At 48.1% G+C, this 21,830-nt stretch overlaps 1 protein-coding gene across 2 annotated transcripts in view; it reads right to left on the bottom strand.

The window, feature by feature from the left end:
- Positions 1-1,933: 1,933 nt before the first annotated feature.
- ST8SIA5 (ST8 alpha-N-acetyl-neuraminide alpha-2,8-sialyltransferase 5) overlaps positions 1,934-21,830 on the bottom strand; it is a 63,595-nt gene continuing 43,698 nt past the window's right edge. For both annotated transcript variants that reach the window (XM_083575810.1, XM_083575811.1), the window contains 5 exons: positions 21,170-21,256; positions 19,010-19,154; positions 14,689-14,801; positions 12,322-12,414; positions 1,934-7,150 (listed from right to left, as the gene is read on the bottom strand). In XM_083575810.1, the coding sequence (XP_083431936.1) occupies positions 6,682-7,150; positions 12,322-12,414; positions 14,689-14,801; positions 19,010-19,154; positions 21,170-21,256 (907 nt within the window). In that variant the 3' untranslated portion in view covers positions 1,934-6,681. The remainder of the gene's footprint in view (positions 7,151-12,321; positions 12,415-14,688; positions 14,802-19,009; positions 19,155-21,169; positions 21,257-21,830) is intronic.

A 21,830-nucleotide genomic window follows, 5' to 3' on the forward strand; every position in this document is an offset into this window, starting at 1 on the left:
CTATTCTAAGATTTAAATATTAACATATTTCTTCAAATATCCCTTAAACTTCTTCCAGTCTTCTTCCACCGTCTCTTCTCTCTGGTCTCGGAGTCTCCCGGTCAGTTCGGCAAGTTCCATATAGTCCATCATCTTCATCTGCCATTCTTCGATAGTTGGTAAATCTTGTTTCTTCCAATTCTTCGCTAACAATATTCTCGCAGCTGTTGTGGCATACAGAAAACAAGTAACATCCTTTTGGGGGATTTCACCCCCCACTATACCAAGTAAAAAGGCTTCTGGTTTTTTAATAAATGTGTTTTTCAACACTTTTTTCAATTCATTATAAATCCTTTCCCAGAAGTCTTTTACCTTGTGGCACATCCAAAGTGTAGTTTATTTTCACTCTGCTGGGCTACCATTGAAGGTGTGGCCTTTTGCATGCAAATGATGCGTTTGTCACTGAGTTATGTCACTTTCCCTAAAAGAGAGGTATTCACAGGGGCCAACGCCATTAAGAGATGGACTATCCCCAGATGACAGATGTTGTTCTAAGCTGGTGATAATCTGTGCTTGGCACTACTGGCACCTAGTATGGGGAGAAAATACCCTTTTCACCCTGGCACTTAATAATCAAAGGAGAGCAGTGGTGTAGCGTGGGTTGCCAATGCCCGGGGCCACACATAGGCGGAAGGGAGGGAGACTGATGGGAGTAGGCACACGCATTCAATTGCCTAACGGCATCTGCGTCACCCAGGAGATTGCAACTGCAGAGATAAAAAGAGTCATTTCATTGTATGGAGAGGTTACTTCCTGGTTCCCACGGAGAAGCCGTTTTCAATGGAGCCCAGCGATGGAAGCACACAGCTGTACTGAGGCAGCACCCAGTGTTGAAATTTTGTGCTTCCTAACAATTTTGCACCTGGGGCAACCACCCCTGTGCCCCTCCCCAACAGCCACTAAAGGAGTGTACATTCAACAGCTTGGAAGCTGTGTATGTATACTGAAAATGTGTTTTTATCTAGGTTGTACTATTATGTTGCATGGCTCCCTTGGGCTCTTTTGGAATAAGTAACAACAATAAATTAATCAAAGTATATAGTATTGCTATTATTATTATTATTATTATTAATCGGTTCAACACCACGGTCCATAATACAACACTAGCAACATCACCAGGGCTGGCAGACACAGATGAAACAATGGGACCCATTTTGCTGGCACAGTTGATGGCAGAATCCGGCCACCAGTTGAGAGAATTGCTGGATTTCTTCCTTCCTCCTTCTTTGACTTCACAGTTGCAATCATATCTAACTGTGCAAGTCGGTCGAGTCATCCCTTCCTTTCTTCGCATTTCCCTTTTTGTGTGTGTCGGGATAATGGTTAAAGGATTATCGCCAGCAGCTGTAAAGAGAAAATGTTCCCCGTTCCTGGAAATGGAAGTGGTGCTGAAAAGCTGCAATCAAAATCGATTCTGCCTGAATTCATCACCATCTTGCATCGCCGGAGCAATTTGGAGGGGGAGGGAACGTAAAGGCTAGATAAGCACTCCAGAAATGTCATTTCTATAGAATGCACATGAATAGACAAGATGGTTCTTTCACCACACAAACACACAACGCACCCCTACTTCTCAGGGCAAGTTGTGTAATCGCTGCAATCAAGCAAAAAATGGTAAAAAAGCCTTACAGTACTTGCAAGACTCAAAAGTGCACTCTTTCACTTTATGTTTGTTTGTTTGCTGGCTTAATTTATTAACTTTATATCCTACTTTTCCTCCAAATAGTTCAGGGTGGCATATGTATTCTTTGGAGAGAGAGGTGTAATAAGAGAGAGAGAGAGAGAGAGAGAGAGAGAGAGAGAGAGAGAGAGAGAATGAGAATAATCATACAAAGCCATAGACGGGCATAGCAACTCACTGAAAACACACACAAAGAACCTACAATGTAACTTCTTTTCAAATTAAACTCATAGACTGCTTTATTTGTTAACTGTTAAATTCTCTCCCAAACACAGTGACACAATGTGACTGATGGAAAAAATACCCTGATTGTTGTTTTCAAAGTTATGGCTTACATCAATTTATAGGCTTTCTTTCACATCGTGCGGTCAACTGAAGGAAACGCACATCAAAAGGAATAAAATTACAAGGTCTGAGGATTTCGGCAAATGGTTACTCAATGAAAACAAGGGCATTAACAAATCAGATGTAAACAAAGTGGATCAGTTCCCCCTCCCCATCCCCATCTATGTGAGGTCAAGAAGTATGAACAGGGCTTATTGTACAATGTGTTTTTAATGCATATTTCAAGTTGTGTTAGGAGCAGAAGGATAAACCTGCCTTTAAATCAGAAGCAAAATGTCTCATCAACATTATTTTTCTCCCCCTCCCTTTACTTTATCTCTTTATGAATGCCTGAAATAAATACAGTAGGCTTTAGAATGGATTGACAATTTAAAAGGAAAAAACCTCACCCCATCTCAGTGTAATGCGCAATAAACAAAGCCTCAGGTGAAATCAAAAGTTGCTTTACTCTATCCAGTATTAGCTGCTCAATATCCTTCCTTTGCAACCAAATGAAGCCACAGAACAAACAACCGAAATATGAAGAAACCCTCCCCAAATCTCAAAAATGTGCACTCTTCAGTCATGAAATTGCAATCCTGTAATAGTCAAGTTATACCTGCCCCCCTTCGTTCAACCATTGAGGCTTGATGAGAAACAGGACAATGCTTTGTACAACAATGTCATGCCAAAAAGACTACAAAACTTGTGGATGTTTTTTAAAAGGGAGATCCGATTTTTCCTAATTAATAGCACCAAGTGACTGGCTGCAGAAGGGTTGGGGGTGCACTCTCGTAGTGAAGAAGACATTCATTTGTTTGTTCATTCGTTCATTCTTCATTCATTCATTAAAGGGGGCTCAAAAATGGGGATTTCGGTTAGCTGTTTCATAGCACCAAGTGGTGCAAGGAGGCAAAATTCCCTCTTGTGTGCACATAGTTTAAAGCTACAGAATCCCTGTGCTTGCTGAACCTCACTTGGCTCCCTTTCCTCTCATTCAGAACCCTTACAAATGTCTTTTTTTATTGTGCATTCATGACTGTTTGTGCTCGCGATGGTATTGGGGCAGTTACACACAATTTCACTTTCATTACCGTTTGCACCAGCAAAACCATCAGGACAGGCTTACTGCTTCATTGCTTATTGCCCATGTCCTGCAACTTCCCTGCTGAAATCCTGTAACTTTTCACACCGCAAATGTTCCATTTTATCTTTAGTCTTGCTTCTGTTGAGCTATAATGCAAAGGTGCCCCTCTAGATGCCAATATTGAAATGGGGAAGCATCGCAGGACAACTCATAAAGCAGAATGCCAATATTGTGTTAAAGAACACACACAGAGAGAGAGAGTGAGGGGGAGCCCTCTGACATGTGGGGAAGGAGATCGGCTGGGTCAGGAAAGTGTCAGGGCTTAATGGCACGGCAAAGAAGAGGAGGGATGTGCAACTCGTTTTGCATAGGGTCACAAAATACTTTTAAGCCCCATCTACAGTTAAGTGACTGGCACAAACGGATCAACGCATACAATTCCGTCTCTTCTGAAAAAAGCCATGTTCCATGTCACACTTTTGTACGACAAAGAACATTGGGTGGGGCTATGCAAATGAAGGGGTGGGGCTATGCAGCTAAGCACAGGCTCGAGTCTCACTGGTTAAGGTCACAGGGTACCGGTTGCGCTTCCATGTTGATTGTGTACCCAAAAGTAACCCCCCCCCACACACACTTTTCCTTTTCCACAGGGGTCAGCAGGATCCCCACAGGGAAGAGTTAATGTGCTACATTGCAGGAAGCTGATGTGATGACGGCTTTCCACCCTTGAAACAGGGCAACCTGGGTGCAACGTGCAAAGTAGAAGGGAGGGTGCAGTGTATCTCTGAACATCCCCACGAGTCCTTGCATTAGACAATTCCTCCCTCTACCACGCCCTTTGTGGCTTAGGGCCCTCGTATTTACGGGACCACCCCTCCTGGTATGCCCTGCAGAGGACCTTAAGGTCCATGAATAATTCTAGTTTAGAGGTCCCGGGCCCTAAGGAAGTCAGATTATCGTCCACCAGGGCCAGGGCCTTCTCAGTGATGGCTCCGATCTGGTGGAATGCTCTGTCCTGTGAGACCAGGGCCCTGCAGGATTTAACCTCCTTCCGCAGGGCCTATAAAACAGAGCTATTCTGCCTGGCTTTCAAATTGAACTTAGCCTGATCTTTTATTCCCCTTCCTTCCCTCCCCTTTTTATGAAGATTACCTGCTCTGGGATCCCACAGCTAATTCTCCCCTGGTCTCCTCGCTGGCCCAAATAGGACTAATTTAGCCAGCTAGCCCTTGTGATCATCTAATGTTTATTGGATGGATTTCCCCCCTAAATTGATTTTTGAATTTTGAATTTATTGTTATTCATGTTTTATACTGTATTTTATGCTGTTTTTCGTTGCATCGATTAAGTGTTTTAAATTTATTGTTAGCCCCCCTGAGCTCCGTTTTCTGAATCGGAAAGGGCGGGGTATAAATAAAAATTTATTATTACCACGCAACCTATTATATAACAGGTATTTTGTAATCCATGGATGCACCACAGAGCAGGCGGCGTGTCCCATGCCGTCGAACACTACTGGAAAGCAACCCTCCAATTCAAGATCTGTCCGCTGAGAAGCCTTTGGACATGTTTGGTACATTTCACAGTGACAGATACACATGGCAATAAATACCCATCGGCTTACACAGAAAACATTTATGGCTTTCTAAAGGGAACCTGAGGGCTGCTGCTCATGATCCAGCTTGAAACTGAAGGATCGATGCCACGGGCCACTTCCTGGGCATCAGCTGGCCGCATGAACCATCCCTCCAACACTGCAGCCATATCATGAGAAACAGCTCCCAACTATAACAACAGCACTGACGCCCGTGTTATTTATTTACACGGCTCCAATATCAGGTGCGTTCAAAGCTTTCTATGCGTTTTGCTAAGGCAATGGTTTTCAGACTGCGTCCTGCTCCACTTGCACCTTCCAACGTGAACCAGAACCAAAATAGTTCTATGGTTTGAAGGAGAAGATCCTTTTTAAAAAATCCTTCTTTAAGCCTAAGGCTGTGGAGCTGAGAAGTAGACTGAAAGTGGTTATGGGGTGCTTAGTCCACAGTAAGTTGTTTGAGAGAGCAGAATGGCGGGGAGAGGAAAGAGATGTGTATTATTTCAAGGACCTCTGAACCCTGATCTTCCTGCCAGTGGTACTTATGGAAAACTAAAAGGGAGACAGCAGATTTGCAGGCAGGGTACAGAAACAACGTCCCTTTGGCCACATCCGCACCACACATTTAAAGCAGTTTCTCTGTTTCTACTTTTTAACCCCCTTCTCTCTCTTTATCTCTAGTGTCCCTTTCCCTTTTTCTATTGCTTATTTTTCTTACCTTGCAACTTAAAGGTAAAGGGACCCCTGACCATTAGGTCCAGTCATGGCCGACTGGGGTTGCAGCGCTCATCTCGCTTTACTGGCCGAGGGAGCCGGCATACAGCTTCCGGGTCATGTGGCCAGCATGACTAAGCCACTTCTGGCGAACCAGAGCAGCACACGGAAACGCCGTTTACCTTCCTGCCGGAGCGGTACCTATTCATCTACTTGCACTTTGACGTGCATTCGAACTGCTAGGTGGGCAGGAGCAGGGACTGAGCAACGGGAGCTCACCCCGTCGTGGGGATTCGAACCGCCGACCTTCTGATCGTCAGGTCCTAGGCTCTGTGGTTTAACCCACAGAGCCACCCCACTTAAGCAGCTATAATAAAAAATCTTATTGGAAAAAATAAATAAATAACCCACATGGCTTCCCGCAAAGAATCCTGGGAACCGCCGTTTGTTAAGGGTGCTGGGAATTGTAGCTCAGCGAGGGGGTAAACTGCAGTTCCCAGAATTCTTGCCGTGGAAGCCTTGGGCTTCAAATGTATGGAGCAGATGCAGCCTTACAGTGTTTTTCTTGAGCATCCCCTGATGAATGCTAGCATTGTCACACAAGGGCATTGGCACTACACCTTAAGAACAACAGGTCGAGATCCTCAGCTTTGTCAAGTACGCTCAGGTTTGTGCATTCCCGGAGGTGAAATAAGGAATCGCTACAGTGATGTGCTCTATTTCTGGCCTAAAACTAGTCAATGTGCTTCTCCTGTTTGTCACGGGCTCCAAGGCAGGGTGTGGATTCCTGCGGTGGAGAGAAGGTGGGCTTCAGCCCAAACAGCAGCCACCCTACAAGACTGGCTAAGCGAGGGAGGGTGTCAGAAACCCCAGCTCACGAGGAACAACGCAAAGCCTTTGAAGAAATGTATGGTTATCAAACATTATTGCATAAATCTCTCAATGTCGTTATAAAAAAACACACCACTCCGCCCTCTCCGACACAGGTTGCGCTGCGCCAATCCGCACAGGCGCACGTCTTTTTCAGAATGTGGCAGCTGATAACCGTACCACGGGGAATCTTTCACGAGACATGGATGCAAAAAGGTGCCAAAGCAGCCTTGCGGAGACTCTTCCCCTTACAAAAAAACCAATTGTGCAACTTGGTTCTCGAGACCCAGGGCTGCCGGCGAGTCGTCTCCGTTTCTTCCTTTCCTTTACATGACTCGGGAGAAGAACTGAACTTTCTCCTGTCCTGACCCCTCAGCAGCAAGTGCAGGCATCTGTGTGTACCCTCAGAATGCCTCTGCTGTGCATATGGAGGAAGTTGAAGATTTCTGAAGGCATGGCATGGAATCCCGGACGAGGTTTGACATTGTCGTAGTAATGGTGGGTGATAAATATCCCTGAGGGGTTCATGGGGAAAGCCCAGAATCCAAAGAGGTGAACTTCCTCGCACAGCTCCAAGGCCGCCGTCACCAGGATCAGGCCCGTGCTGATGCGCTTGGCGCGCACCCCTTGAGCCAGCCAGTAGCGCGAGACGTTGATCAGGTACTGCGGGTGGAAGAAGTAGACGGCCTGCTGGGACTCAAAGTCGTCCAGGACGTACCGGACCCGGGTAGAGACGTCCGTGTTGCGGGTGTTGTAGAAAGCCGGGAGGAGGACAGAGGCGTTTTCATACACCTGCAAGACCTCGAAAAAGGGCTTCCTCCACTTCTCCAGCTTGTGGAACCTGGTTATTTGGGAGGATTAAAGGGAGAGCAATCAGGGAGAGCCACAACTCTCGCAACCGCTGCCAACGCTAGGAAGAGCTTTGGGTTTTGTACATCCTTTTCCAGGCAAAATAGCAGCAGTATAAGAGAACCAGATAATAGATCGGGAGGGTGGACCCAGTGGCGTAGGATGGGAAGGGCAGGGGGCCACGGCCCGGGCGCAAATTTCTGAGGGGGCGCAACCAGGTGCGCCCACAACAGCCTCCCTCATCGAGGTTGGAGCCTGGGGGAGGAAAGCAATACCCAGACCGGGCCTTCGGACTGGGGTGGTGCTGCCTCCTCTTCATGGCCTGCGAAGGGACAACTGTGTGCACCCAACCCCTAATAATAATAACAATATTAAATTTTATTTATACCCTGCCCTCCCTGGCCAGAGCCGGGCTCAGGGCGGCTAACACCAATAAAATTCACAGTAAAAACATAATAGGGGGGAAAGAGAGGGGGGGAACCAATTTAAAATACAGGTTAAAATGCAATTTAAAATGCAGCCTCATTTTAAAGTAGCTGATAAATCAAGGCCATAAGGGGAGGGAAACATAGGAGTCAGACCGAGTCCAAATCAAAGGCCAGGTGGAACAGCTCTGTCTTGCAAGCCCTGCGGAAAGATGTCAAGTCCCGCAGGGCCCTAGTCTCTTGTGACAGAGCGTTCCACCAAGTCGGGGCCAGTGCTGAAAAGGCCCTGGCCCTAGTTGAAACCAATCTAACCTCCTTGAGGCTCAGGACCTCCAAAGTGTTGTTATTTGTGGACCTTTAGGTCCTCTGTGGGGCATACCAGGAGAGGCTAGCTGACAGGGAGGAAGGGAGGGGGAGGGTGCTGCACCCCCACCCACCAAGGAGGGAGGGAGGAAGAGGAAGCCAGGAAAGCACTGCTGGAGCCAAGTGTGTTGCCCAGGGCGCATCACTGCAAGGACAGGGGGGCAAGGCAGCAGAGTGGTGTTCCTAGCTCCGCGCATGTCTGTCTTATCTCTGCTCCCAGGTTGGGGCTAGTTTGCAAGGAGACTCCATTGATTAGACGCTGGCCAGCGAAGGGACTGACCACTGCCCAGTCCACCGCATGGGGCGCAACACTTGCCCCGCCCTGGGCACGGGCAACCTACGCTACGCCCCTGGGAAGAATTTAAATGTGGGGTCCCAGAAAGGGTTTCTTCATAGAAGAGGAAAGGGAAAAGGGAATAGACAGCAGTCTTTCTCAACCTGTGGGTCCCCAGATGTTGTTGGACTACAACTCCCATCATCCCTAGCTAGCAAGGCCAGCGCTCAGGGATGATGGGAGTTGTAGTCCAACAACATCTGGGGACCCACAGGTTGAGAACCCCTGGAATAGAGGATCAGGCTAATTCAAATTGAAGGCCAGGCGGAATAGCTCTGTCTTACAGGCCCTGCGGAAGGAGATCAAGTCCTGCAGGGCCCTAGTCTCGTGGGACAGAGCATTCCACCAGGTCGGAGCCATCACTGAAAAAGCCCTGGCCCTGGTGGAGGATAGTCTGGCTTCCTTAGGACCTTCAAGCTATTATTATTCATGGACCTTAGGGTCCTCTGCGGGACATACCAGGAGAGGCAGTCCCATAAGTACGAGGGTCCTCACCCACCTTTCTGTCCTGCTGATGGGAGCCTGGCAGGCCACAAGATGTGGTGGTTCATCAATCTTTGCTTTCCCACCCAACCACCCACTTCTTCCCCACATGGCTTCAGGACTGCAGAGAGCCATTGTGGTGTAGTGGTTAAGAGCGGGAGACTCGTAATCTGGGGAACCGGGTTCGCTTCCCTGCTCCTCCACATGCAGCTGCTGGGTGACCTTGGGCTAGTCACACTTCTCTGAAGTCTCTCAGCCTCACTCACCTCACAGAGTGTTTGTTGTGGAGGAGGAAGGGAAAGGAGATTGTTAGCCGCTTTGAGACTCCTTAGGGAGGTGATAAAGCGGGATATCAAATCCAAACTCCTCCTCCAAGAGGGTAAACCCTCTCTCTTTCTGGCAGCACGATGCCCATACTCTGGATATGCAAAAGAAAAGCATGCCTGGGAGCGGGGACAGGATTAAGTGGGAAAGGCCTCGCCAAATTTAACCTCTTTGAAGTCCTGCTGATTTCAGTGGGCTTGAAATCAACAGGAGTTAAAAGGCCTTCGGCGTGGGTAGGCGGAAATATGCATTATATCAAATAAATACAGTATATATCTGTACGTTTTATTGTGAGATCCAAAAACCTGGAGGAGGAAGTAAGTTAGAACGGGTGGCGTTATCGCTAGGCGTCCTTCCTCATAGCAAAAGAAAGAGGCAATTAGCCAGAGGTTGAAACAGAGAGACCTGTCATCAGTGAAACACTGGATTCTCAGGAGGTAGGGAATATTGTACAAGTTGAAACTTACAGGTATTAGTCCGCTCGCCGTATTGAGCTTTTTGTACACTTCTTAGAGGTGATAGCAATTAAGCAGCACAGAAATGGTCAGAATAATAGTAAAAAAACAGAGAGGGCAGACGAGGAATTTTTTTTAGCGAAAAACAGTCCCTACCTATTGTATTGCTATTTGCGAAGCTCAACATCAAAAAAACTAAGATCATGGCCACCGGGCCCATCACCTTCTGGCAAACAGAAGGGGAAGAAATGGAGGCAGTGAGAGATTTTACTTTCTTGGGCTCCGTGATCACTGCAGATGGTGACAGAAGTCACGAAATTAAAAGACGCCTGCTTCTTGGGAGAAAAGCAATGACAAACCTAGACAGCATCTTAAAAAGTAGAGACATCACCTTGCCAACAAAGGTCCATATAGTTAAAGCTATGGTTTTCCCAGTAGTGATGTATGGAAGTGAGAGCTGGACCATAAAGAAGGCTGATCGCCAAAGAATTGATGCTTTTGAATTATGGTGCTGGAGGAGACTCTTGAGAGTCCCATGGACTGCAAGAAGATCAAACCTACCCATTCTTAAGGAAATCAGCCCAGAGTGCTCACTGGAAGGACAGATCCTGAAGCTGAGGCTCCAATACTTTGGCCACCTCATGAGAAGAGAAGACTCCCTGGAAAAGACCCTGATGTTGGGATAGATGGAGGGCACAAGAAGGGGATGACAGAGGACGAGATGGTTGGACAGTGTTCTCGAAGAGACCAACATGAATTTGACCAAGCTGTGGGAGGCAGTGGAAGACAGGAGTTCCTGGTGTGCTCTGGTCCATGGGGTCACGAAGAGTCAGACACGACTAAGCAATAAACAACAACAACACCTATTGTGTTTCTGAAAAGCCTCTCCTCACAGAGGGGAGGTGTTGTGAGTGGGGGCCATTCCCGCGTCAGCAGGGGGGCGTATTCGCCCCCTGCGTCCCTTTCCCGGCTGCCGCACCGCGCCCACCAGGCCAGCCACTAGGGTTGGCTTGGGGGCAGGGTCTAGCCACATTTAAGCAGCCGCGGCAGCCCCATGCCTCATTCTGCTGAGCGAGGCGGCCCTGTTTCGAGATGATGGCGTTCATTTGTCTGATCAAGGAAATGATGTGTGGTTGGCCGCTAGCATCAGTTGCATTAGGGATTGGTTGCAGCTGTGAGGATATTTGGCGGTGAGCTTGGGTGGCGGTTAGGCATTGGAATATTTGTCGTGTGTTCGTGGGCAGGGTGTGGCCATCACCTACCTCTCCCCTTGTTGGGTATTCCGTTAAAGGAATCCGGTGGTCGTGGATCCTGTCTGATGCCCTGCTGGTTGCTAGGGCCATGGCACTGTTGCAGGAACACCCCCGCCCCCAAATCATTTGATTTGTACAAACACAACACACACACACACTCACACACAACATATACGACGTTTCTGTTATAAATTCATAGTAAATCAACTGTACATCGCATTTATGCTGGTCCACGTTTATTTTGCTCCATGAAGGAAGGACTATCAAAGGGGGATGGTTTGATACAGGACGGCCATAATCCCTTGAGCGTACCAACATGTATGCAGGAGCCCTACCCAGTTGGCATGCCAACCTTGATGGTCCCAGACAGAAGACCATCAGGGTCACAAAGAACTTGCATATGGGAGTGGATTCAACACGGACTGAAACAAAGGACAATGATAAGATCTTCCCTCTGGGGGCAGGAAACTGCCAACTCCCCTTTGTTCCCTGGAAAATACTCATGGGGAGGGGGAAAGGAGGGACCAGCCAGGTGACAAGATACTCAGGTTACCTCCACAAACCCCTTCCACAACCCCTCCTTTTTGTGATGTAGTTGTGATGTATTTGTGATGCAGTTGTGATGTAGTCTTAGGGGTGTAGTCTGGGGGATTAGCAACTAATAAAAGTTGGGGACTTTTTTGTTCTGGGCTTCCATTTTGCTTCATCTTGTGGTGGGTGGGAGTCCTGTCGCGACAGTCTACAATAAAGACCAAGCCTACAGGCTGCTGTTTTGCTCCAAATTGTCCCGGTTGGTGTCTTTGTTTTTTTGTCCAAGGGAGCCCTCGGATTCCTCCATTCACAGCACGACCCCCGGTGACATCAGGGGAAGCTTCCAGTTGTATTGCATCAACAAGCTCCTCCCACTGGTTGTTAACCCTCGAATGACTCCCCACTGAGCGGGGTGGAGTCATGTATAGATTGTTTGATCCAATGCCTAAGCCAATACCACTCACCTGCTGCAACCAATAAAGTTGTGGCCTTCTTTAGCCCATTAACCTAAAATACATGTGTCCTTGTGTCTTATTTACCACTGGTGGAGGGTCCTCGACTCACAACAAAAAGGTACTATAACTATAAAGTTTATTGGGAGTCTCGCAAAGGCAGATAATTAGCGGATTTATTCGCATTTCTTTTTCTCCTCTCTTTTGAAAATGCAGAGCATCAAGGGATATCGCTGTTTAATGCATTACTTATTGTGGATCTTACTTTTTCCAGTAAGGAAGAAGAAAAACGTCAGAAAAGGAGCCAGGTGAGTTGTAGGGCGGAAGTCTGCAGGGACCTTCTGAACACATTTGCCTCGCTGAGAAGAAGGCCCGATTTTGCTCTGATTTCCAGTTGCTATGAAATTACGAAGTCAAGAGCAAGAACTGCCAGGGCTAATAATAAGGCGCCGTTGCTCCTTTCCTGAGGTTTGTCAATTTCGCAAAGTCACAGGAGGAGGAAAGCGTGGGCAGAAGTGGGCAAGGAAGAGGCGAGCAACTGACCTTTCGGTGATTATGCTGGGGTTAACCGTCACGACGTCCGTCTTTACACCAACATCTACAACGTATTTTTCCGAAATGGGAGGCAAATTGCACCTAGAAAGAACAGAGTAACAAAGAGGCCATTATTATTTCCCTCCTTCAAGGAGCTAAGATGTGTAGGCTGAACAGACTGAGAGAGTGAGTGATCTGGCTTAATGGAAGTGTGATTTGAACCTAGCTCTCCCTGATTCCAAATAAAGTAGGGTGGGTTCCCCTTCTGCAGACTGCTTCCTCTGAAAGGAATATCTTCCTGTACTGATCAGCTGGTTATAAATCATGCTCTCAGTGCCGCAAGAGAAATGACCCATCAGGAGAAGCCATTTGTAGTGGTAGCCCTCCATTCTCCACCTGAATTAAGCAGATTTTTAAAACAGGAACTCTCCAGACGTTCCCCTCAGTCCTCTTTCCCCCCCTAGATCAGTGTTTCTCAAACTCAGCCCTCCAGATGTTTGGGGACTACAACTCCCATCATCCCTGGCCACTGGTCCTGCTAGCTAGGGATGTTGGGAGTTGTAGTCCCAAAACAGACCTAAGCTTGAGAAACATCGCCCTAGATGTTCAGCACAAATATTACCTTTATAGTCAATTCCATCATCCAAAACATTTCAGAAAGAGTCAACAATAGGGGCGAGTGCAGCTTGTGATTCCTTAATGTACAATGTTCTTTAAAATTACAAAAAAGGGGCTTAAATTGAGAGCCTCTTGTGCCACACCCTGAGAAACCGGATAGGTGATGTGAGCAGTTTCACCCTCTGAACTCTAGGTGGAGCCAAGCATCAGACAGAGTAGGGACCTTCTGCCTTCAGAGAACTCTGGCCACTTCGGATTTGTATGCTGTGGGGGAACACCAGTGCAAGGGACAGGAGCCATGGCGAAGGGCTGCCGTAGCTCAGTAGTAGAGAATATGTTTTGCATGCAGAAGGTCTCAGGTTCAACCCTGAAGTGGGACTGGGGATGTCTCAGTCAGTGGTGACAAGACTGAAACAGATGGACCAGTGGTCTGAAGCAGTGCAAGCCAATTTCCTTTTACCTTTAGTACCTATTTTTACAGTAGGTACTAAAGGTAAAAAAAGGTAAAAGACCCCTGGACGGTTAAGTCCAGTCCAAGGCAACCATGGGGTTGCAGCGCTCATCTCACTTTCATGCCGAGGGAGCCGGCATTTGTCCACAGGCAGCTTTCCTGGTGTCATGTGGTCAGCATGACTAAACCGCTTCTGGCACAACTGGACAACGTGACAGAAACCAGAGCGCACGGAAATGCCGTTTACCTTCCTGTTACAGTGGTACCTATTTATCTACTTGAACTGGCATGATTTCGATTTCCTAGGTTGGCAGAAGCTGGGACAGAGTAACGGGAGCTCAATCTATCATGGGGATTTGAACCGCCAACCTTCCAATCACCAAGCCCAAGAGGCTCGGTGGAATAGACCACAGCGCCACCCGCATCCCTGTGGGTGCTACAGCAGTCTTCCCCAACATGGCTCCCTACTGATGTTTTGGACTAGAATGGCCTGCAGGATCACGCAAATGGCCCATCCTGTTCTCACAGTGGCCGACAAGATGCCTTTGGGAACCCCACCAATCATAGCCATTGATAGCCTTCTCCCCCATGAATTTGTCCAATCCTGTTTTGAAACCATCCAAGTTAAGATCCACCACTACTTGCTGTGGGAGTTAAGTCCCAAAGCTTAACTGTGCTTTCTGCTTGGCTTCCCAAAGAAGTTTAGTGAGCTTTTGGAGACTCTGGGCTCCTTCTAGGATACAAAGCTTAAAACCTATTCCCTACTTTTTAAGTCAGGGATCCCTTCCCACTTGCTCTCTTTTACTGCCTGGTATTGATGATATATGCAAGGCCCAGTGAACCATGTGTGAAGAAAGATCCCAAACGTTGATCACATACACATCAAAAACTCACGGCAAAACATTCATGTGCTATGGTAAATGGACACCTGACCATTAGGTCCAGTCGTGACCGGCTCTGGGGTTGCGGCGCTCATCTCGCTTTACTGGCGTACAGCTTCCGGGTCATGTGGCCAGCATGACTAAGCCGCTTCTGGCAAACCAGAGCAGCGCACGGAAACGCCGTTTACCTTCCCACTGGAGTGGTACCTATTTATCTACTTGAACTTTGACGTGCTTTCAAACTGCTAGGTTGGCAGGAGCAGGGACCGAGCAATGGGAGCTCACCCCATCGCGGGGATTCGAAATGCCGACCTTCTGATCGGCAAGCCCTAGGCTCTGTAGTTTAACCCACAGCGCCACCCGCATCCCCTTCATGTGCTATATACAACTGCTAATCCCTTGAAGGAATTGCACCAGAACTGTTACCGGAACACAAAATCGGCACTGTCGATCTCCCGGCCACATCTGCTGTTCTTCAGAATCCCTCCGTTTCCAACCACAGCGCACTTCTTGAACTGGGACCGATAGTACGGCATCTCCTAGAGAGAAATGGAGTAAGCCGGTTCATTAGCAGTGGCAACCCTCGCGGGAACTGGTTTTGTTCCCTTGGATGAAAGGATGAAACACAGTTAACTTTGGGCTCGCACATGCACACACAAGTATGGTCGTCTCTTGAGTTTTCCCTGCATCTGATTACTCTACAGCAGGCTTCCTCAAACTCGACCCTCCAGATGTTTTGAAACTACTATTCCCATCATCCCTGACCGCTGGTCCTGCTAGCTAGGGATCATGGGAGTTGTAGGCCAAAAACATCTGGAGGGTGGAGTGTGAGGAAGCCTGCTCTACAGTCAGTGACTGGCAGTGCAATGGATGGACTGACTCTGCAGGAAAGCTCTGCTGTTGCATTTTAGGTCATACGTACAGAACATCCATGTTATTAGATCTTGGTTGCCTCACCCCCTACCCCATCATGACCAGCAGCGACCAGGACACTGAGTTGGCAGCTAGTGTCCCTGGCTAAGGAGCCAGGCCCAGATTCCTGGCTCTGAGCCTGAATTCTGGTGATCAGAGCCCAACTGAACCCAAGGCTGTCCCGTCAAGATCCCAAGGAAATGAGTGCCCCTCAGCTACCTCACCAGTGCAGTGGCCCACAAAGAACACAAAAGCGGGAGGTCATGGAGTGAAAGAAAACTGCTGTTTTTCAGGCCAGAGTTCTGGACCCTTGAGAGTCTCCAGGGCTCCAACGAAGTGGGAAGAGCATAGGAGATGTAGACTGGATGCACGAGTCTCAAAGGTCCTTGTATTATGTTGGAGCAAAGTGCTCACTAGAAGCTCTCCATGGTGCTGAAGCAACAAAACCTGCCTTGCAGCCTTGCCTGATGTCTTCTTCCACAGGAGCAAAACAGAGAATACTATAAAGGGTGCTTACCTTACCAGCCAAGGAATTTATTGTCAAAGAGGACATTTAAAAGTCATTTCTACAGCTCTGGAAAACTCTGCACACCAATCTAGCGTCACAGCAGCTACTCCGTGCTTCTATGGAGCAGTTGAAGCAACAGAAAGCCACTTCCCCTCCACCAGCTTATGTACCTTGCCCCAATGGGTTGCATGCACATAGCCAGAGACTACGCCTGCATGGAAGCTGTTTCTACACCTGCTTCAAATCTCTCCTGGTTCTGGGAGACAGTGGTGCAGGAGAGGGGAGGGAAGCACCTGGACCTTCATTGGCCTGGCCTGCCTCTTCTGCCTCTTCCTCCAGCTCTGAAGCTCCCCCTGGCTCTGATTCTTGCCTGCTGGTTCATACAGGTCCCCCCCAAGTCAGACTCCAGCTCCCCCCCCCCCATGCACAATGCCAGTCCCTGACAGATACACACACACATCATGTGTGATAGGCAAGGTGTACATCTGAAGACACAAATCTGCTGCCATCATGAGCAGTTGTTGGCCTGCATGGGTTGAGTGAGGCGTGGAGCATCAGCAACCGCAGGGAAGGGGCAGAGTTGACTGGCATACAAACATAAGATCCAGGTGTGCTGGGCCCGGGGGTAACCTGAGCAACACGGCCCAGGTCCGGTCCCGAATCCAAGGGTCCGCAAGGAATCAGTCCAACAGGGCCAAGGCAGGGTCAGGCATAGGGTCTCAGGCAGGTTCTAGCAAACAGCAATGTTGCTCCCGCAACCTGGGGCGGGGTCCGGCAGCCTTTTATCTCTGACGGGGTAACAGCCGGTCCTGATCCCCCGGTGACTCACCTCCCTGTTTCACCCGAAGGCGAGCACTCCTCCTGTGAGTACTCAGGTCTCTCCTTCTCTCAGACCTTAGTCTCAGCAGCTCGGGAGATGTTGGTGGGTTACTAGACCCAGAGGCCGCCTCAGCCTCCCCTGACCCAACTGGTAGTGGAGCAGCTGTAAGTGATGGCCCAGCTGGAGGCAACGAGGTAATCCCTGCATCTGGAGCCATGGCAAGCTCAGCCCCTGACTCGGCGCAGCTGGTGTTTGTTGCAGGGGAACCTGTGCAGACTGAGGCTCTTCAGAATCAGGCCCCAGACTTGGTGCTGATGCCGCCTGAGGCAAAGGATCCGGTGCGGACTGAGACTCCTCCGGTTCCGAGTCCGAGTCCCAGGCCATCACACCGGGCTTTGCAAGCATAGGTCCCATAAGGAGGCAAGGTCAGGAAAAGACCTCAGCCCCAGAGGACATGGAGAGCTGCTATTGGAACTGGGATTAGATCAGGGATGGGGGGCATGTGTTGCTCCATATGCTGTTGGACTACAACTCCCATCATCCCTGACCATTATTCATGCTGGCTGGGGCTGATGGAAGTTAGAGTCAAACCCATCCCTGGTTTACATGGACAAACGATCTGATGCATTAGCTTCTTTATAATGTCTGGCACCTCACGGAGATGGAAAGACTTGCTTATGTAAGCATGCAAATGCTGCTATTAGTACATGCATAGTTTATGAGTAATTCCACAACAGTAAAACAAAAATACATCTGAAGGAAACGGTGACATGAAATGTGGTGTGGTTGTTGTTGTTGCTTTTAATGTTATTTATTTATAGCACACGTTACATGGTGCTCATAATGGCAGAAAGCCCAATGGCGCAACAAAGAGTCCTCTGAGATCTGGGGGCAAAGAGAACCACGTTCAGAGATGGACCAGCAACATTAGGTTGGAACTGACATATGGGAAGCAATAACACCAAGGGTCAAACGTCTGATTGATCCAGCACGCAATATAGGAAAAGGGGTTGAAAATAAAACTGCCATGATGGGGAGCTGGCTTCAGGCCCCAGGACCCGTTTGCAGACCAACTCCATTTTACAAAGATGTCTGCAACCGTGACATGAAGGCTGGTAACATCAACCCTGATATGTGGGGATCTCTTGCAGATGACGGCAGTGCCTAGAGACAGGCAGGCAGTCATGCATCCAAAGCAGCGGACCAGAGGAGGAACAATCACCGGGAGGAGCGTGGAAAGAAGAGGCGCCATGGTGCATCTGCAGCAGCACAACCGGATGCCTTCATCTGCATGGATGCATGACCTGACGGCCTGTCTTCAACTTGTTATAAGTGGCCTTCCAATAGCCTTCCAGACTTCTGATCAAGTCCACCTACAACCACTTTCTATGATGCTACAGTATTGGCATCTGTAATTGGTTCCATACCTGTAAACCACTTAGAAGCCTACTTGGTAACCTGAATTCATTTAATTAATTAATTAAATCAACTACTCTATTCCAAACTTAAAAATGGAAAGCGTATGCTGGTGGTCAACAAAAGAGGTTTAAAGACTGTATCGAGGCAAATCTAAAAAAAAAATGTAGTATGAACACCAACAATTGGGAAACACTTGCCTGCAAGTGCTCCTATTGGAGAACAGCCTTTACCAAAGGTGTCATGGGCTTTGAAGATACTCAAACTCAGGACGCAAGGAAGAAACGTACTAAGAGGAAGGCACGCTTGGCAAATCCACACTGTGATCAACTCCCGCCCGGAAACCTATGTCCCCACTGTGGAAGGACGTATGGATCCAGAATTGGCCTCCACGGACTCATTGTTAAAACCGTGTTTATGGAAGACCATCTTATTTGGCTACGAGTGATCACAGAAGAAGAAGAAGAAGAAGAAGAAGAAGAAGAAGAAGAAGAAGAAGAAGGAGGAGGAGGAGGAGGAGGAGGAGGAGGAGGAGGAGGAGGAGGAGGAGGAGGAGAAGAAGAAAGAATTGGTTTTACACCTGTAAACCACTTAGAAGCCACCTTCTAATCTGAATTTAAAACAATAATAATGCAACTGGTGCTCCCAGACCAACCACAGGGCTCACCATAAGGAGCAATGCACTGTATACGTAAAGCACTTTGGAACGCTTAATGTGCTATATAAATGCTAAGCACTGCTGTCAGTCAGTCTTTCGGGGTCACTATTGGGCATCATCTCGTTTTCTTAGCTATATACCAGAAGCAATTCTGCACTCATCCCTGCTAGAGAACACTCGGCTGTTGATCAGTCATTTTCCACATGGATATGATACTCCCGTGATGTAAAGCTGCTAAATATAAACTAAGCTGCCTATCAGCTGTTGCACAGGAATGTGACGGCAAGGAGAACAGTTGGCCAGCGATCAGAACGGTTACGCAGGAAGTCATTGCAGCGCAGAGGATGACAAGAGACAAGATTGCCGCCCGACGCATGCCTCTGAATAGAAACGGCGTCTTGCGATTATGTTAAGTCAACAACATGTACCGCACCTTTGGAAACATTTGGAATATTTCTTGATTGATGTGAAAGATGCCGCTTGTGTCTACTTCGTACTTGAGCTTTGTTCCCAGAGGAGTGTTCTTCTGGGTGGTGAAGAGGAAGGCTGGGGCGTTGCAGCACCTTGACAGAGTAGCCCTAAAGAACGAGAAACAAGGTTACATGGGTCAACCGCAGCAGAGGATGAAGGCAGACCCTTGATCCAGGCAATCACCGAGTGTGGCAGGGAGCTGTGAATCAGCTGCTGTTGATGTCAATGTTGCGTGTATACAACACTGTTTCTCCAACCAGCTCAAGGTGCCACACATGTGACCCCTGCCCAAATTTTATGTGGCCCTCAGCCTTATTTCAAAAATCCTCTGGGGTGAGAGAGAGATCTCTCCTGGCACCAGAAGCCACCTGGGCAGAGGAAGAAGAGGCAAGGAAAGGGGGCAATGAGGGTGACAGAACAGAGACAGAGGGGAGAGTGAGGGATAGAAAAAGAGAGAGAAAGGGGTGTAGGGGGAGCGGGAGAGAGAGAGAGAGAGAGAGAGAGAGAGAGAGAGAGAGAGAGGAGCCTATGGCGATCACACAGGGTCCCCAGACATTTCACCATCTATTGATCCCTGTGCCACCACTTTATTTCTCGCTGCCACCACCCAGGCCCTACCTGGGACAATACTGAGTCCAGTCAGGGTTAAATTGGAACATAAACTTTTGTTTATTTATCGCAGTTTAACAAGCGTGTGGTTTCATAAATGGTATCGGTCAATTTCAATCATGGGGTACCTATCCAGACCTATAATTTCCGCTCACTGCTCTCACTCACTACACCCCCTCTCAGATATTTAATTGACTTCCTAGCCCCTAAATATTCCTGACTCAGCCTATTTCACTACACTAACTCAACCTACCCACAAACTCTCTCCCAATTCACTCCCACTCCAACCAACCACCCAACTCCTAACGAACTCCTCCTAGAGCTGGTTTTATAGTCCCTCTGACTCCACCCCCTGGGTCCTGATTGGGTAACCTGTTAATAGGGTAATAGTTAATTTCACCTCCAGCACTCTCATATGTTAACGTCACAGAGCCCCACCCACTTTTTGCTTTGGCCCCGCCCACCACTGGCTTCAGACCTGCCCTTAGCCACCCCATGTTGCTACAGTGAGCAAATCTCTTCCATATTTTGAAATACGGATACAGTGGGTGGGCGCCCTGTCAGAGAAACTAAACACACCAAATCAGTCCCTACTACAAAAGGTTTTTCTATCCTACCCCACCTCCCTACAAATACGCCAGACTCCACTGCCCTAAAGAATCAACGGCTGAAAATATCTGTAAAGGTAAAGGGACCCCTGACCATTAGGTCCAGTCGTGACCGACTCTGGGGTTGTGGCGCTCATCTTGCTTTATTGGCCGAGGGAGCCGGCGTACAGATTCCGGGTCATGTGGCCAGCATGACTAAGCCACTTCTGGCGAACCAGAGCACCACACGGAAACGCCGTTTACCTCCCTGCCAGAGCGGTACCGATTTATCTACTTGCACTTTGATGTGCTTTCGAACTGCTAGGTTGGCAGGAGCTGGGACTGAGCAACGGGAGCGCACCCCGTCGCAGGGATTCGAACCGCCGACCTTCTGATCGGCAAGTCCAAGGCTCTGTGGTTTAACCCGCAGCGCCACCCACGTCCTGATGCAAATATCTGAGGGTGCCCCAAACCCAAAAATCCAAGAATCAGCCAATGCCCTAAATATCCTTTCCTTGAATGTGGCCGGCTGGTCTAGATGTTTATCTCAATCTACAGATATTCCATTCTATCGCCAAAACATCATCAACCTTCAAGAGACATGGGCTGCGGAAACTCCAGTTCTGGAAGGTTTTTATGCTTATGCAATTAGGGCTGTCCCGGGAAGAGGCCCAGGAAGGCTAAAAGGGGGGCTTTGGATCTTGATTTCTCAATGTCTAAATTCCACCTGTAAAGAGCTGCCCTCCCTAGACCAACTAGCAATGGCCTTACTTATATCATGGGGAAGGTCTAAAGTGTTAGTTATAAAAAATCTTCCATCTTGCAAAACCAAGAGCAGCTCCTGCACAATGCAAGAGCCAAGAGCGGTTCTTCAGCTAACAGTGGTTGCTGAGGTCCTGCCACCCCGGAGCTGAGACGCCTCTTACTTGAACTGTCTGGCTTCGGTGATGTTCATCTCCCACTTGCACATCTGAAGGTTCTTCCACCTTTCAAACAACTCTGTCTGCTTCACCCTAAAAGAGGGAGAAAGGATCTTTTAATTAATCTTAGAGGGTAGGTCCAAGAGGCTATCAACTCCCAACGCAGAAACAAAGTTTGCCACTGCGGTGAGAACTAGCCTGAGGTGGGCAAACATTTCCTTGATATATAAATCTAGGGCAGCCCCCAATTTTATATACAGGTATTATTAACTGCCGTTTATATCTGGTTCAACAAAACAGCATGGAGAATGAAAATGAAACAAGGGTCTTTCCATTTAAATTTGTCATTTCTGGTATCTCATTAACAATTAAGGGTGAGGTATCTTTCTGCATGCTATCAGGCTGCTTTTCATCTTCTACTTAATTATTATTAAAGCGCTGTAAAGCAAGCCATGATCTGTATCTGCCAACAGCCCTTTTCCTTTTCTGTTGTTAACACGTTCAAGAAAATCACCCCACCTTCTCATAAAACTTGTCACGTCTTTTGTTTTTGTGCCCCAAATCTGAGAAAATGAGCTAACTCAGCCATCGCAGCAGATTCCCAGAGTGTTATCAACTGATGCTTTAATAGATAGTACAAGTGTCAACCTCCAATTCCTTGCAGAAG

This window comes from Podarcis filfolensis, assembly GCF_964270895.1.
Source record: "Podarcis filfolensis genome assembly, chromosome: 11".
Lineage (NCBI taxonomy): Eukaryota > Metazoa > Chordata > Lepidosauria > Squamata > Lacertidae > Podarcis > Podarcis filfolensis.